This window comes from Callorhinchus milii, unplaced genomic scaffold (genome assembly GCF_018977255.1).
Source record: "Callorhinchus milii isolate IMCB2004 unplaced genomic scaffold, IMCB_Cmil_1.0 Scaffold2, whole genome shotgun sequence".
In the NCBI taxonomy this organism is placed as follows: Eukaryota; Metazoa; Chordata; class Chondrichthyes; order Chimaeriformes; family Callorhinchidae; genus Callorhinchus; species Callorhinchus milii.
The window spans coordinates 102,731,390-102,748,410 of NW_024704743.1; the positions used below are offsets into that span (position 1 = coordinate 102,731,390).

The 17,021-nt window shown below is 38.8% G+C and overlaps 1 protein-coding gene across 1 annotated transcript in view; it reads right to left on the minus strand.

Moving 5' to 3' along the window:
* csmd3b (CUB and Sushi multiple domains 3b) overlaps positions 1 to 17,021 on the minus strand; it is a 773,500-nt gene that overhangs the window by 33,715 nt on the left and 722,764 nt on the right. Inside the window, exons 52-57 of the mRNA XM_042331884.1 lie at positions 16,086 to 16,259; positions 15,705 to 15,878; positions 10,277 to 10,450; positions 8,873 to 9,058; positions 8,460 to 8,633; positions 3,460 to 3,642 (exon numbers count right to left, since the gene is read on the minus strand). Coding sequence (XP_042187818.1) covers positions 3,460 to 3,642; positions 8,460 to 8,633; positions 8,873 to 9,058; positions 10,277 to 10,450; positions 15,705 to 15,878; positions 16,086 to 16,259 — 1,065 coding nt within the window. The remainder of the gene's footprint in view (positions 1 to 3,459; positions 3,643 to 8,459; positions 8,634 to 8,872; positions 9,059 to 10,276; positions 10,451 to 15,704; positions 15,879 to 16,085; positions 16,260 to 17,021) is intronic.

The following is a 17,021-nucleotide window of genomic DNA, read 5'->3' on the forward strand; positions in this document are numbered from 1 at the left end:
TAAAACCTAACAGATGCAGCATTTATGCTGAGAATATTTCACATAATTTATCAGATATCAATCTATTACATTTATTCCTTTAACATTTCAATTCTACAGCTAAAGGTGTATTTGATATCTTCTGAGAGAAAAGTCCAAGAATGAACATTGTCTGTTCTTCCTTCTATCATGTTCCCACAACAAGAAAAATCATTTAATTTTAGTTTTGTGCACCTTATACACCACGTCGTTATAGTTATTTCCCACTATCTATCATGAACCGATCATTAGTTTGAAAGCTCAAATTTATTTCTGACATTTTTGTTTATCTCAGTTATAGTTTTTATTGTGTGTTGAGAATGGTCCAATTTTATTGAGTTATAAAGATAAGAGGAATATCAAAAGTCATTTCAGTTAGCATCCTTAACCCTGTGAGTGGCACAGGCTGCTTGGAGCCTGCTTTGATCCTTCATCACTAAATTCTAAGGATTATACTGTAATTTATTCTATTAAGTGGTTCCCTCAGTGTCTGTTGTTGATAAACTATTCTGTAATCTAATCGCAACTAAAACAATTAAACTAATATTGAAGCAAAAATAGACTATAATAAACAATGATTCCTGTCAGAAATACAAGCATAAACTAAAATAAAACAAGGAAGAAATACCGAGTAAGTTATAATAAAAATTCTTATATTTGATATCGGGCCTTACATGACGAGAGGCCATCCCAAAATACTTGACAGGTTATGCAGTGACTGTCTGTTGTGTGGGCAAATGTGGCAGCTAATTTGCACACAGCAATATCTCACAAACATCCATGAAGTTATCACAATTTGCATTCAGTCTATTTATAGTAGATTTAATTGAATCCTACTTTTCATGGTACACTACTTGTGCTAATGGCACAGTGAGGTAGACACTTCAGTGGGGCTCGTCATGTGACAGAGTAGTCCTAGCACAAACTAACTTCACACACAGCAGGGGAATAGCAAGGTTATTGAAAGGAAAGAGTAACTGGGAATGTCAGATCAGCATCACCATGAACACTCCATTTCTATTGTTGCTTGCTAATTGTCAATTCATAACAGACACCACTGAATATTGTCAGTAGGATAAAGAGAATCAATCACGGACTAACGTCACAAATCACACACTTTCTGGAGCTCAACGTTGGTGAAAACATTCACATATTATAAATTATGGATACCAAAGGTGCAATAACAAAATACTGACAGCAGTTTTCATATATAATTGGTAAACTCCTGTCCTCTTGGGTTACTGAAGTAACCAAGTCTGCGTTAAAATATGGCATATTGAAAGGTCATTTCTCTAGGCCTTGGAGCAATAGTTTATGGCCATAGTTTGAAACATGCGGTTACTTTTGGTGTGTTATTCCTTGATTTTGCAGGATATCAATCTTACTTCTTCAGTGGTGGAAGGGTGAAGTGTATTAAATGCTTCACATTAGTTAAAGTGAAAGTATAGGTCGCAATAGAAACTTAGGAATCATATTGTTGACAAACAGTCAACACAATCAACTCTACCTACTGCAGTTCAAATTTGAGTTGGAATCATTGTGTTATGTAGAATTAGAGAACACTGCAGCATGGAAACAGGTCAATCAGACCAACAACATACAACATATAGCGCCCCTCACGCAGGGTAGCATCCCAGAGCTTGACAGTGGCTGAGCACGAAGTCGAGCTGCGAGCAGGAGGAGGTGAATGTAGGCACGGTCGAAGACGACAAGCGGCAAGATGGAGGGATAGAGGAAGAGTGTTTCAGGATGTAGTGGCTGAAAGCAGGGCCACCAATGGTGGAACGGAGGCCACAAGGGACATGCAGAAGGCCAGATCCAATCGAGCAGACACTGCAGGTTGGGGGCTAAGCAGGTCGGAGATGTAAGGAGGTGCCAGGGCATGAAGGGATTTGAAAATCAGTGTGAGGATATTGAAATTAATTGGTTCAGTGATAAGGAGCCAGTAGAGCCTGGTTAGAACTAATGTGATGGGATTAGGGAGTTTAGTGCGGGTGAGTATGCGATCCAGTCAGTTGTGCTGGTGATTACACTCCACAAAAGCCTCCATTTCCACTCACGCATACCCCTCTATGTCCCTTCTCCCTCAGGTAGGAATCAATTTTCCTCTTAAATGCATTGATGCTTCCCACATCAATATTGGCTTCTGGTAATGAGTCTACATTCTCACCACCACAAACTCCTGTTGAACAAGAGTCGACAGTGTTTTACAAAGAAGATAGCAAAGAGATGAATATTCAATGGTATGGGAAGGGAGCTGGAAAATGGGATAAGGCAAATTGTTTTCAGTGGGGGTTAAAAGCTACCAGAGTGGACTTGTGATAGGATAAAAGCCTTTTTTTCTGTGTTGTAACATTATATGGTTGTGTGAGAGGGTTTCTTACATTGTTTCAAAATTTGATGATTATATCTCAATGTGTAAGCAAGCTATTGAAGTAAAATTTTACAATTGATTTAAAACTTAATGTGTTAAATATGTATTGTTTGATAGTTATCAACAAGCAGTGCACCCTCTCCATCTAAGGGGTTTGTTCATCTTCAGATCCTAGCACCGGCTGCTAGTTTTAGATCTTAAATTTAGGTTTTAAATGTTAGGTCCTACACATTGTTCTCCTAATTTTGACAATAATAATCAACCTTGCATTCACTAAAGCGCGTTTCACATCAGGAGGACAGCTCAAAGCGCTTCACAGGATTTACTATAAAGTGTAGTGACTTGTGTTTTTTGTAGGTGAAATGGAGGAATCTGCCATGGAGGGTCAAAAGTCTGCGCTCTCCTTGGTCAAAACACGTTTTTGTAATCAAGTTGGTGAGATTGAAGGCTCGACTCCTTAAAATACATCCCAGTACAGTGCAGATGGAGCACTGCAATGCCAGAAATGCTTCAAATGAGACATTAAACCAAGTTCCTGTCTGCCTGTTTAGCTGAATGTTAACCATCCCATGGTATTACTCGAAAAGGGAATGGAGTTTCTCCTACTGTACTGGCTAACAATATCACAGATAAAATTGGTCATTCATTTTATAGCTGATTGTGGGATATTGCTTTGTACAGAATTGGCTGCTGCATTTACCTACAATATATAAAGTCATTATGCAATAGATCTTATGAAGCATTTTCACAAATCTTTTCACTCTAAAAAACTTTATATGAAATGCAAGTGTTAATACTACTTCTTGTTTATCCAAAGGAATGGTTTCAATTTACTGCAAATTTTACTCTATTTTACTGCAAATGATTTAAATTTTGCAGTTGATTCATCAGATAATTTTAGATTATCTTAGCACAGGTTTATATTATGTCATTCTCATAGTTTGACGCTTGGCAATTGGTTTGCATTACTCTTACCCTGAAGTACTCAAAATAGGTAGAAAGTAGTAAAATATCATATCAACAAATTTAACAGAGCATCAAAATGAGCATGTTGTAGCACCACTTACCCTTACATTCTGGTTGCCTTCCCGACCAGGTACTATTTGGGAGGCAAGTTCTTTTGACAGAGCCGTGCAAGATATAGCCAGTTGGGCATGTAAAGTGCACAGCACTCTTAATCCTGAAATCACTCTCATTCCTGAAACCATGGGCAGGTGGTCCCGGGTCCCCACACATCCCCGCTGCATCTCCTGCAACACAGAAACAAGAGTTCATCATCAGGTCCAAATAAAGAAACAGTATCCTGCACACAGGATTACAAAGCACAAAGCAATGTGATGTGAATAAGATGGCTGGTGTTCACCTACAAATATACAGTCACTGTACCTTACAGTGAAGCCTGTGAAATGCTTTGAGACATTTCAACGACGTGATAAGGTGCTGAATCAAATACAAGTTTATTATGATGAGTTATCACATTGACTAAAATTGTGTTCAAAAATTGGTACAGCTGGTGGCAGCAGTACCAATTTTAGTTTCAGAGCTGGGCCCAGAGGGGGTTAGAGTCAAGTTAAGACTGAGCCAAACTGTGAGGGAGCTGGCCAAAACCCCAGTGAAAGAAGTAGGTCTTCAGGCAGGTGGTGGGATTTTGGGAGGAAGGGAATAAAGTACCTGAAGGCTTCCCTGTCAATAGGAGGAATAACATTCAAATAATAATAATTTGTAGTACGATTAGAAGTCTTTGACTTACCAAGAAAAAAATATATAGAGTTCTAGATACTTTGTTTGGAGTCATGACATAGCAAGAAGTTCTGGTCAAACCAGACACACGAGGGTGGAGCTCATGAATTTTCTACTCAGCCTACAAATTAGATTACTCAGTTCAACTCCCTAATGCTTTCATATTGATATAAAGTATGCAAACATGGTTTTAAATGCAATGTTTAAATTATTCCTTTAACTGTTTTTAGTTGAACAGATGTTTAACTAACCCACAGGTGAAAGTAACATGGGATGATGTAATCAGCAGGCTGGACGACATGCACATTTACAATTGTGTGATTTCTGAAAAGGTCTAATCATCTGATTTTACTGTTTACTGGAAATATCACCTCAATTATGTCAGAGAGAATGGAAACACCTGGGAGCATTACAAGCTCTAATCTAATCAAAGGACTCACACATCATGAACTGTGAGAATGAAACAAATTATAACCATCATCTGAAGTCTCGGACTCAATTACCACCAGGAAATTGGTTCCATTTATATGAAGAGGTTTGAACACTGGGCTTGGTCAGTTTGTGATTTTTTTTCTGTTTAGACGGAGCTTACTTCAGTGCAGACAATGACTGTATCCGGTCATTAAAACACTGTGACATTGTGTGTCACAGGACTAGCCATTGAATTATTGGGGCTGCTGGTTTGTCGAGAGGTATATTAATCTGAATTTGCTCACTGGGAGGTTGCATTTAAGAATGTGAACATGGTTGGTAACTTTTCAAAGCAATTTCACTGTACTTCATGAACAAACTCCATTGCTGCAATTCTGTTTTTATTATGTTACATCACTGTGCTAAATAATGCAATTTAAATTGAATGCAGTTCTGGGGCTGGAAACTACATGTGACTATACAACAACAACAAATTACATTTATACAGCATCTTGCAGGTCACCTTTTATATATAGTAACTAGGTATTGAGTCAACCTATTTTGTTACAACACAGGCCAGAAAGCAGATAACACATTTATTCAATTTTCATCTGTTTTCTTTGTTAATTTGTCAATAGTCACAGATTGTATTTATTTTAATTATGCTTTCAAGCTTGTGAACACAGTAATTTATTCTCATAATTTAAAAAATCCCCAAACTGGTGATAGTCTGAAAAAAGGTCACTGAACACATCAGCAATTTCCTCATATGTTGAACTTGAACCTAGAATAACATACAATAGATTACACCTTCAAAAATATCTGACAGCAATTTCAAAGGAACTCATTAGACCTCCAGCAGTCTATTTTTGACAAGTTGTTGATGAAATCTGAAACATGTTATGCCTCTTACTGTGCCTCATCATACTGACTGATCAGTTAAGCAATGAAATAAAGGCAAGCATGGATATTTGGATGAAATTTACATGCTAGCTATATCAAATATATTGGAAAGGTATGTGAAATCAGGGGTTTTCAAATAACAACGTCCCTTGTGTCACAGGATAATAGAACAAAGATATCAATTTATGTCAAGGCAACACTAATAAATACACTACAGGACGTGGAGTAATGTAGCTTAGTGGTTAGAGCACTCGCCTTGCAAGCGAGAGGACCTGTGTTCGATTCCCAGGCAGGGCAAAATGTTAGGCAACTTTCCTTACTCCACACACCTCTGTTTACCTAACAGTAAGTAGGAACCTGGTTGTCAGTTGATTGCTTTTCCAAGGGTAATAAACCCTTAAAAAAAGTACAATAAAATAAAGATTTGGTCACTCAATCCACAACTTTATGAATCACTGCTGGACGCAATTGGCTGTTTTAGAAGTGCTTTTAAACATCTTGAAGACATGAAAAGATGCCATATCAAATGCAAAGATTAACACGCAGGCGGCAGCAACACAGCTATTTCAATAATACAGCGTGATTCACGTGAAATGCCTAAAATGCTTCCTTACAGTTATGTTAAACAAACTCGAGAGCGATGGACTAAACTATTACAAAACATGGATTCAGAGATAGCATGAAATGCAGCATGAATCACATTGCCAAGCAGGTCATTAATGAAACACAGACCTGAGGTGTTGCTATTAAGGGAAGTGATTAATATATCATATGCTACAGCACTTATTCAATGTGAAGAATCAGGAAAGTAAAAATGACATTATGGATAGATCTATTTGTGAATAAAACCACAGTGTGAGTACCCTGTGAGGTGGGAATGAAATGCTGCTAAGAGTCAGTACTGAAATCTGACTGACATTAGGTCCAATGATCATACTGAGAATGGTGGGGGGTCCTCACATGACTATAAACCCTAATTTTTCTGAATAGATTTGATATGTTAATTAACACATTAAGGGGTAGAAATTCCAAACTGGGTCTTGGTTTACTCTATTCATGTCGCTTTTCAATGTTCAGAATTTGACAAATTCTTAAATGACCCTAACCTCTGGAATTCCCTCCGTCAATCTTTCCACCCCACCCCCTCTCTATCTTTAACTTGGCGGCAGCAGGGGTCGCCAACTGGCTGATCACCACTAGGTGATGCTGTTGCACTTGATCAAAAAGACAAGCGGACGAAGCAACAGAATTGCGTCGTTATTGAGTCACGTTGAAAATGAAGCCAGGTGCATCAAGTATTTCATGCACCTGGAAATAAACATATACATTTTATTGTTAAAAATGCAATAAATATCGCTCCTGCCTGTTGTTTTTATTGAGCATGTGTGAGCTGCCACCCAGGAGTCGATCGATGGGTTAGAGACCCCTAGCCTATGGTCCTCCCCGTCCATTCCCCCTTCTCTCTTGCTCAACGTCCAACCCCTCAGCGTTCATTGCTCTGAGACACTATCCTGGGTGAAGCATATATAATAATAATAATAATTCTTGAGTTTGATATAGAACCTTATCACATCTTCAAGACATCTCAAAAAGCTTCACAGATATACTGTGAAGTGAACTGACTATATTTTGTGGGTGAAACATGGCAACTAATTGAGCACAGTAGTGTCCCACAAATAGTCGTGGATTGAAATGACTAATATGTGCAAGTAGTTGTTGTAATTTTGAAGCAAGGACTGAATTTTAAAATTTGTCAAATTCTGGATGCTCTGAAATACTACATTGAAAGAGTGAGATGAGACTCAGGTGGAGTTTCAACCTACAATTCTGTTAAGAAATATTGCAATATTCCTTTCTTTGGTAATCTATACCCAGTCATGGAATCTTGTGGAGAGCATAGCAGAGACTTGCTTTCCTTGAAGAAAAGATGCGGATCTTTACATAATGAGAATTTGATATTGATGTAAAGAGAATATTTGACTCAATATGTGAGTATCCAACCAGACGAAATAGATCGAAAGTATCAAGGTTCAAAGTGGATTGCAATATTTTTTCCTCCCTCAGATAGTGAATATGTGATTCAACACAGGAATATGCAGGACCAGCAAAGACCAATGCAATCCACCTGACCTGTCACGTTTCCAAATATTATCTCTCCCCGTCACATATTTCCTCAATCCCTTTCACTGTCAAAAAAATATCCAATTTGCTTTTCAAAACTATCTTCAATGTTTACCTTAAAAAAAGAATCTGATAGTTGATAAAAAGGAAAAGCATTTGACATAGCACCTTTCATTTCAGGAGAACTTCTCAAGACGCTTCACAGGAACTACAGAAAAGAGCGGCAGATATTTTTCTGACATAACACTTTCTGATTTAAGTAGTTAATTTGTGGGCAACTGTAGTAACTGTAGTCCTAAGACTTCATGAAGCACTTTGAGATGTTGTTCCAACATCAAAGGCGCAATAAAAATTGCAATTGTAATTCTCGAGGCACTACAGTGTTGGTCAACTTTTTTGGTCGGCCAACCAAATATTCTTGATTGAATATTTCTTGATTTATGGCCACACCATAAATATCGCTACTCAGTAGCTACTGGCAACAAAATATTGATTTGACACAGACTTACCTAGACTAGAGGGAATGTTTGGTGGGACAGTTTTGGCTCGCAGGACACGAGTTGCCCACTATTACACTACATTTAATCACCCGACCCTGAAAACTCAGTGACACTTTCCATAGGCTTTATAACGAATGGTGATTAAATATACAAGCTTGAGTAGTCAGCTTCATTGAGCAACCTGAGTTCTAAATAATTCATTACTTATAGCAAAATAGGTTGGGATAACATGGTGTCCATTTTGCAAGTTGTTAAAACCATATGTTAATGTTTCATTGGTGGTTATTCACATAATTAAGGGCAACAATATTCCCTTGTATTACATATGTATTTATACAAGCAAAAATACCCCAGTAATTCATCTTCTATGTAAGTACATACAGCTGTCTTACCAGAACAGTGAGGGATCGAACCACTCCAGTGTCCATTCATCTGGCAGCTACGCATTGATGGGCCCATAAGCAATCTTTTGCCAACACAGGAGTAATGAATAGTTGCACCAAATGTGAATTTATCACCAGATAAAATTACATTTGGAGGAATGCCAGGGTGGCTGCAGTCAACCACTGTTGAAAGGAAGAAAAAGACAAAGAATTCAAACTGTGAGCCCCAAACAATGTTTATATCCAAAGTACCAATGACTATTCGTAGTTACAACAGGTTAACACACTGAAATGCAAATCCTATTCATAAAATAAATACAGAAACACTACATATATTACGCTATATTTGTCAAATAATGAGTGTTCATTTTTATTTAACCATAATATCTTAGTGAGTTTTATTATAAGTAACGCACACTTACGTGTACACTCAGGTAACGGTTTATCCCAGTATCCATTGGACTGGCAAGTTAGCACAGAAGATCCAAACAGAAAATACCCAGGGTTGCAGTCATAGAACACCATTGAGTTGTAGGTGAAGTTTCCGTGCTCTATCTTACTCTCCCGAATAGAATTTCCAGGAATTCCAGGATCCGAACAGTTCACCACTAGTCAACAAATTCAAAGTGAAGTCACTTCAGTGGATATTTTAAAAATGATTGACAAGGTCCACATTTACATTCTTTTTTTTCAAAAATGCAAAATCAAAGAAAATAATTCATATCCTATAGCCAGAGATGACAAATGTGATTTTTTTAACCCGATTTGACAGCACATTCAATAATTATCAAATCTGTTTTAAAACATTGCATTTTCACTCCCATTAATCCAAGTCAAGGACAAATAAGAGTGAGGATAGGTTAGATTACTGGTCAATCAGGGGCAAGTACAGTTCAAGTGATAGGAGATGGGCCAAGGAATACCAACACTCTTACAGGTCCAGGATACAACTTTCTCTCTATTCTCTATTCTATTCTCTCCTGAACACAGTGGGGCTGTGCAAGAAGCATGCGTCGACATTAGAACAAGAGGACATAATTTAGACTTTGGAAATTTCAGACAATTTCATGACAGACAACAAGAACTATTTCTTTACCCAGAGGATAATTGGCGACTGGAACAAGTTGTCAAGAAGGTCAGTTCAGACCAGGATGCTGGACTCATTTCAAATACAACTTGATGCTTTGATGGGAAGATGGTAGGGTGAATATTGTTGAAGGATGAGAACAAATGGGCCAAAGGGCTTTCTTTATCTAAACCAATCTTTTGATACAAAGATTAATTCCACATGCCCCAACAGCCACTGTTTATAATCAATTCACAAAGGGTGGAGATACTGTGGGACTTCGTAAGGGTTTGCTCATATGCTTTTTGTCTGACCTATTGTGGAATCCAATAAGGTACTTGTCCCCATCATCTATCATTTTGTCTTATGGTCATACAACACCACATTCCTCAATGTCACTAGTACTAGGACTGTGGAGTCCTGTAGCTCAGTGGTTAGAGCACTCGCTTTGCAAGCGAGAGACCCGAGTTCAATTCCAGGCAGGGCGAAACCTTGGGCAAGTTTCCTTACTCCACACACCTAATAATAATCCCTCCAAAACCAAAAACAATAATAAATTGGTCATTTTCAATCTACGATTGTTTGTGGGACATTGCTGTGCGCAATTGGCTGCCGCGTCGCCCACAAATATACAGTCAATTCACTTTACAGTCTATTCTGTGAAGCGCTTTGGGACGTCCTCCCGACGTGAAAAGCGCTATATCAAATGCAAGGATTATTATTATTATTATTATTAAAGTCAATGGTTCTCTGAACTCACCTCTGCACATTGGTGCAGAATTACTCCACTGTCTGTTTGTCTGGCATTGAGCCCTGGATGTTCCCTCCATTACGTATCCAGTGTTACAAGAAAACGATACAATGTCATTGAGATTGAAGCCATTTCCTGAGGTTTTTCCATAGATTGGATTGCCCGGGTGACCACAGCTGATCGCTAGGAAAAAATATGACAAAGATACCTGAAATACGATATAGTACAGGAGAGGACATATCAAAAGCTTACCAACCAATGGTAGGACTGATCAGGTGAAGGACATGAGCAGGCCAGTTTTGCTGTGAAGCTGGGTCATTCGGATAGCAGGAGGTCGCAGAGGTAGGGTGAGCTGAAGTCATGAGAGATTTGAACATTAGGATGAGCACTTTGAATTTGATCTGTTGGGGATTGGAAATTTGTAAAATACTAAGATAATTAACCATTAATGAGGATTGTCCTCTGGAGGGTGTGTGGAGGTGGGGGAGAGGTGAGCAGGGTCTCTTTGGAGTTCAGCTGACTCTAAGATGACATCTTTGGTAATGGAATATCAGAATCAAGTCAATCTTGTTTTGGTAGTTTGAACCAAGTGAATCTGTACTACTCCAGGGTACTACTGATGACTGATCAGCCAGCCTGACTTATCAACAAGCTTGAACAGGCAGTACTGTCACTTGGAGCAGGGATCCTTCCATTTGACTCCTGTTAACTCTACAAGCCAAAACGCTGATGGGTAGCATGGCCCTCGACAAGCAATGGGAAGCTTACCAGGCAGTACACTCAATTGCAAGCTATGTAGTTTTAATTGGTTAAACTACAGCAATCTCCAACCTAAACTCTGAGATTCCCAAGCCTTGGCATTCAGCAATTACTCTCCAGAATTAGGTGCATCCCTCTAGGGAAAGAATGTATTCTATTCCAGACACAGGGAAATTTCTATGTGTACGTAGCATAACACACATGGATTTTCTGGGTTGGATAGTCTTAAACATGTGATAGATTTCTGCATGTGTCAGACACTCAGCTGATCAAAAAAGGGAAAGTATGCTAGTCTAATAACTGTCCTTAATAGAAAGTTTCCATCATAATCAATCACAGAATGTAGAAACCTGTGCTTGCTGGGCACTGCTGATACAGAATAGCAAAATATTTAAGAGCAGTTGTGAGAAGTGAGGTAGTCAGCTGTGATGTGTGTTCATGCATAACTGCTATTATGATGACAGGCCTTCAAACTGGCCGGTAGTCCTGTGTCTAGATGCGCTCTTTATTATGACACTTGCATCTAAAAAAATTCCAGTGCGGCAAGAGACTGAATCCATCAGCCCACATGTGATAACGTTTGGCAGCTCAGCAGAAAGTAGTGATGAAGACAGTGTTTATGAATATATTAGAATGCTGTCTTGCTTAGTCTCCTGGGGAATAATAGAGGTGACTTCTGGATAATATATTTATAATTTCCTTCCTTTTAAGTAACCTTCCGTTATAAAAGTGTCTGGTGCCTGATCTCTGATGTTTCCCAGGAGCAAGTACCATTTTTTTTTGTGATATATGAAGATGCACAGAACTGGCAAGTGGAAAGGAGCATCTGCTGGACTATGGAGAGGATGACATAAAGGGAAAATAAGTGTTTGTGACACATTTACCATACTGCTTCCACCACATCCAAATTTCACGGTCAATAAATTCCCATTTTCCCAATGCTCTACTGAGCTTTACCCTCTGGGCTCTGGACTCAGAGGGCTGCTGACAAAATGTGTTGGACCACATCACTTCATAGCAGTGTCACTGCAAAGCTGGAATTTTCGTCAATATCTCTCCCTCAATCCAAATTCATCTCCTCCAAAATTCTGATTCGATTGACTGCTCATCTCACCTCATTTTGCTAGCAGGATGCTACTGATGTGTTTGTGTAAAGCTTTCTATATTAAATACGTTCATTTCAAGTTTTTTGAACAAGTCATTAATTTATACTCTTGCCTGTATTGTGATTCAGACAGATGTTAAAGGACAGCCACATGCCACTATTTCAGACAAACAAGGAGTTCTTCCTTCTGTTTTAACTTGTCTTATGTTCTCTCCTCATTCAAACTCATCCTAGATTCCACCTGATCGGCTCTTCCATCTCGCTGCGAAAGCAAATGAGCTGCCACATTTACCAATTTAACATACACTGGATGTCTCATGAATCTCAATCTGGAAAGCACTGTGACTTTTTCTTTGCATTGAAGGTGCTATATATATATAAATGTAAGATGGTCATATGGGACCAAAAAAACAACTTGTGCACAGTATATGAATAGAAGACCTTTAAATCCTTCCACAGCTCCTTTGCCCAGCCTGTTTATTTTTCCCCCTCCTTAATCCTGGGAAGGCTACGGTTAATTTAGTCCTTTCATGCCACCCCAGCTGCGACCACAAACCTGGATTCAACCAGTGAGCTCCACTTCCATTCACAATTGGAGCTGCCCTAATTATCTCTTTAACAAGATTAAAAGTGGTCCGAAAGTTATTGAGTGGTCCATTGCATTAAATGCTTTAAGAGTCTGTTTCCAAGCAAAGCAGAATTGATTTAATGTACAGTGACTTGAATCAATATCCTGCTGAATCATTGTCCTTTATTGGGTGAGCTTCAGTGCTAATCATTTCTAGATCATACAATACTGATATCCAATTTACAGTGGAGGAGGGGAGGAATTGCCTTCAGCCTTTTAGCTCTTTGGCCAGTTTCAGAAATTGCAATATTTTGTAAACTTTGCACAGTTAAACAGCAAATGGCTTGCCATCTGTTTTGCAAATGGTTTGCGATTATAGCAATTGATACATGGAATTTTCGGTGAGATTCTCACAATGAAAAACAATGGTGTAAGAAGGCCATGAGTGAGAGAGAAGCAGTTACCAGTATCCTGAATATCTTAACACTTACTGTCAGGAAAAAGGATTTCATAAATTATTTTAGAAATAATTTAGCGAGATCATGGCTCTATGTTAATTTGCTAACATTTGATTCACAGAGACCTCCACAGAGACCTGCAGTAAGTAACTTTTCTTTGCAGCCAACACTCACTGTTTACAGAGGTGGAAAACAGCTGATGCCACACAACATTAGACGATTTTTTCAGCATCATTAATTATGTGACCTGATGGGCTCCAGTTGTGCATTGATTTATAAGGAAGGGTATTTTTTAGACAGCTGGATAAACACAGTAGACTATAAATGTCAATGCTAATGTTCAAGTACTAATCTCATACCATTTTTCTTTTTGCCTTATTTACTTCCCACAAAAAAAGTGTTCCTTCTTAATGAAAATGGCTCAGTGTAGACCCAGGGGCACATATTTATTCCTGCACATGACATTAGCAGAACACGGTGAAATCTTCACAGAGTGTAATTCCTTGTAAAATATTATCTATCATGTAACTCCTTCCTGTGCTGCAAATCTTTTCTTAACCAGAACTATGCAATTTGCTTTCCTTTTATAAACTGTTTTTTCTCATTCTGGTTCTTGGTTCAAGAATCACAAGGTAAACATGGACTTTGCACAGGACTGATAATATGTCCACAATGTTTTGGTTACTCATCAACTGTCAGTGAACATATAATAATAATAAAATAACCTATTAATAATCAAAGCTGCATATGGTTGACTAATAGGGATTAGAGGCGAAACAGAAGCTCTCATAATATCTGCATAAGATCAAGCTATTACTACCCATTATTATGAAAAACATTGATCTGAAATGCTGAATATGTCATCAAGCACCAGGAACAGTAGACCACATTTTGTCATCATGTCCAGGCCTAGCTGAGTAACTGAATCAATATATATCCAAATATATCCGGTCTGTAAACACTGATATTGAAGTAACCAACTGATATGAACATCAACCAGCAAAAGTAACATCGGAATAATCTGGGACTCACTAATGCATACAGATAGAACATTAATCCGTAATAAATCAAATATCATCATTAAAAAACATCTAGATTGTACATGCATCAGTATCATTGATGTGGCCATTCCAAGTGAAAACAACATACAAAATACAGAACTAGAGAAAATCAGGAACAATTGAATGTGGACGCATGTGGCAGTACAAGACAAACTATGTTTGTCTTGTACTGCCACATGCGTCATAATATAATCATTGGTGCAACTGGAACGGTTAACAAGACAATTCAGAAATGACTTGACAAGATACCCGGTGCACAAAATGTCCACCTCCTACAGAAGTAGTTATTTTGGGAAGTATAATTATGAAATAATAATAATCCTTGCATATGATATAGCACTTTATCATGTCATTGAGACATACCAAAGTGCTTCACAGGATATTTAGATGCAGGTTGCCAAAAATCAAGGCTTAGAGATAGCTTCACCTATTAATCATTTTGTGTAGCAATGTTGCACCTGTCTCTCCAACACGGTGCTAGTTCAGAGAAATCTTGATTGTCTACAGGTGTGTGTACATGTGGGGGGGGGGGAGGCGGGTCCTTCATCTTATGACCTGGATTTTTTATGCTCCTGTCAAATACCTTGATTACATGAACCCTAATAATACAAATGAATTAAAACTCCATCAGCCGCATACTCACCCGCACTTAAAACCCCCATCACACCACTTCTAGCCAGGCTGCACTGGCTCCCTATTGTCGATCGGATCAATTTCAAGATCCTGACACTCATTTTCAAATACCTTCATGCCCTAGTACCTCCCTACCTCTTCGACCTGCTTACCACCCACCCCTCTACCAGCTGCTTATGCTCGACTGGCCTTGGCCTTCTGCATATCTCTCGTGTTCTCCATTTCACTATTGGTGGCTACCCTTTCAGCCATTACACCCCGAGACTCTGGAACACTCTTCCTATATCCCTTCAACTTGCCCCTTTCTTCTTCATCTTCCGGTTGCGCCTGTGCCTATGGTCAACGCCCCCATCCCCGGTGTCATGCTCAACCACTGTCAAATGCTCTGGAACCCACCCTGCATGAGGGGCACTAGATAAATGCAAATTGTTGTTGTTGATAATTAATACCAATAAACAATCAGCAATGTCAATTAATAATATGAAATCTCCAGGCTCTCTGTTCAGAAAACGTGTAGCTCTGCTTGTAACCTCCTGTGACATCAATCACCTGTCAAACGTCCAAAGCAGTGAATTTAAACATAGAATTATTTCTGTTTAATGTTTTGAATTTTTTTTCCTCCAAAGTTTGTTGAAGTGAAATATCTTGTGCACAGTGGCGTAGGCAAAGACTACAGCTCTCATAAAATAATATTAAACCAGTCAGAAAATAAAGCAAGGTCTTTTTATAACTCCCTTCCCACTGATATTTTGCAGTCAAATTTTGACAACTGCTGACTAAAATGGATATTATTTAGATGTTTTCTTTGTATGGTTCCTCAGGAAATTAGTAGTAGCTCAGCATGCATACTTACGCACACAGGTTGGAAGTTGTCCAGACCAGTTATGGTCTTGCTGGCATATCCGTACGGATGAACCAATCAGTCGGAATCCAGGATTGCACTGGTAAACAACTGTGTCTCGGTAGCCATAATTCTCTCCCACTACCTGACCATTGACTATTGGCTCTGGAACTCCACAGTGCCCAGCTTCAAAGTACAAACAAAAGACAAAGCAACAATTTTGAGTCTCAAGACCAGAAATGCCTCCAACATTTTTAACTGAACATTTTACTTTTTTCAACACTTTACAATTTACACCATACTAATATGGCAATATTAACAGGTAAAGTTTGATTTTGTCACAAATAGTAAATATATTATTCTCTTCATCAATATGAAGAGGTACCCTCATACCTAAACATCTAGTTTCACTTCCACTCCAGAGCCCAGATGCCAAGCATTCTCTGACAGTCGAACCAACCAGTATGTATCCCAAGTCGCAGGTCAAGATAGCTGTTGCTCCATACGTTATTTGAGTTCCAATCTTTCTTCCATTGGGAGGATGACCCAGTTCACCACAAGAAATGACTAGAGAAGGAAAAGAAGAAAATGTACATCTCTCAATCAATAACTCATCATCTTTTTGTCCATCTTCAAATCACATATGAAAACTTTGCTCTTTGATTATATCCTTGTCCCCTCCCTCCCCAGTTTAAAATCCCACCTGAAGGCCTTCCTTTTCAATCGTGCTTACAGTCACCTCCCCCCTCCCACTTCCCCAGTCTTGGGGTCAGACTCCACCGCCGTCAAGTGCTCTGGGATGCTAAACCCATGTGAAAGGTGCTATTTAAATGCAAGTTGTTGTTGTTGTCTTCGATCATTGCCTCTCCCTTTTCGGCTCAGCAGCAAGCCACACAAACACCACTGTTAAGCTCTCTGGGGTGCTACCCACGTGAAGGATGCTGTATAAACGCATATTGTTTTAGCCCACAAAACACATAGTCAAAACACTTTACAGTATATACTATGAAGCATACATATAGTATATCCTATTAAGACATCTCAGCGATGTGATACGAGGCTACATCAAATGCAGGGATTATTATTATGTTTCTATATTAGTTGAATGCCAATTAACAACAGCAACAATGTGCATTTATACAGCTCTCTTCAAGATGGTTGCGTCTCAGAGCGCTTAACAGTGGTGTGGCATGATTCCAAGTTGGAAAGGGAAGGGATGTGAACAAAAGCACAGTCAAAGAGGAAATTCTTGGGATGTGATTTGAAGATGGGCAAAGAGGGGGCAAGATGGAAAGATTGAGGTAAGGCGTTTCAGAGATTTGAGGCATC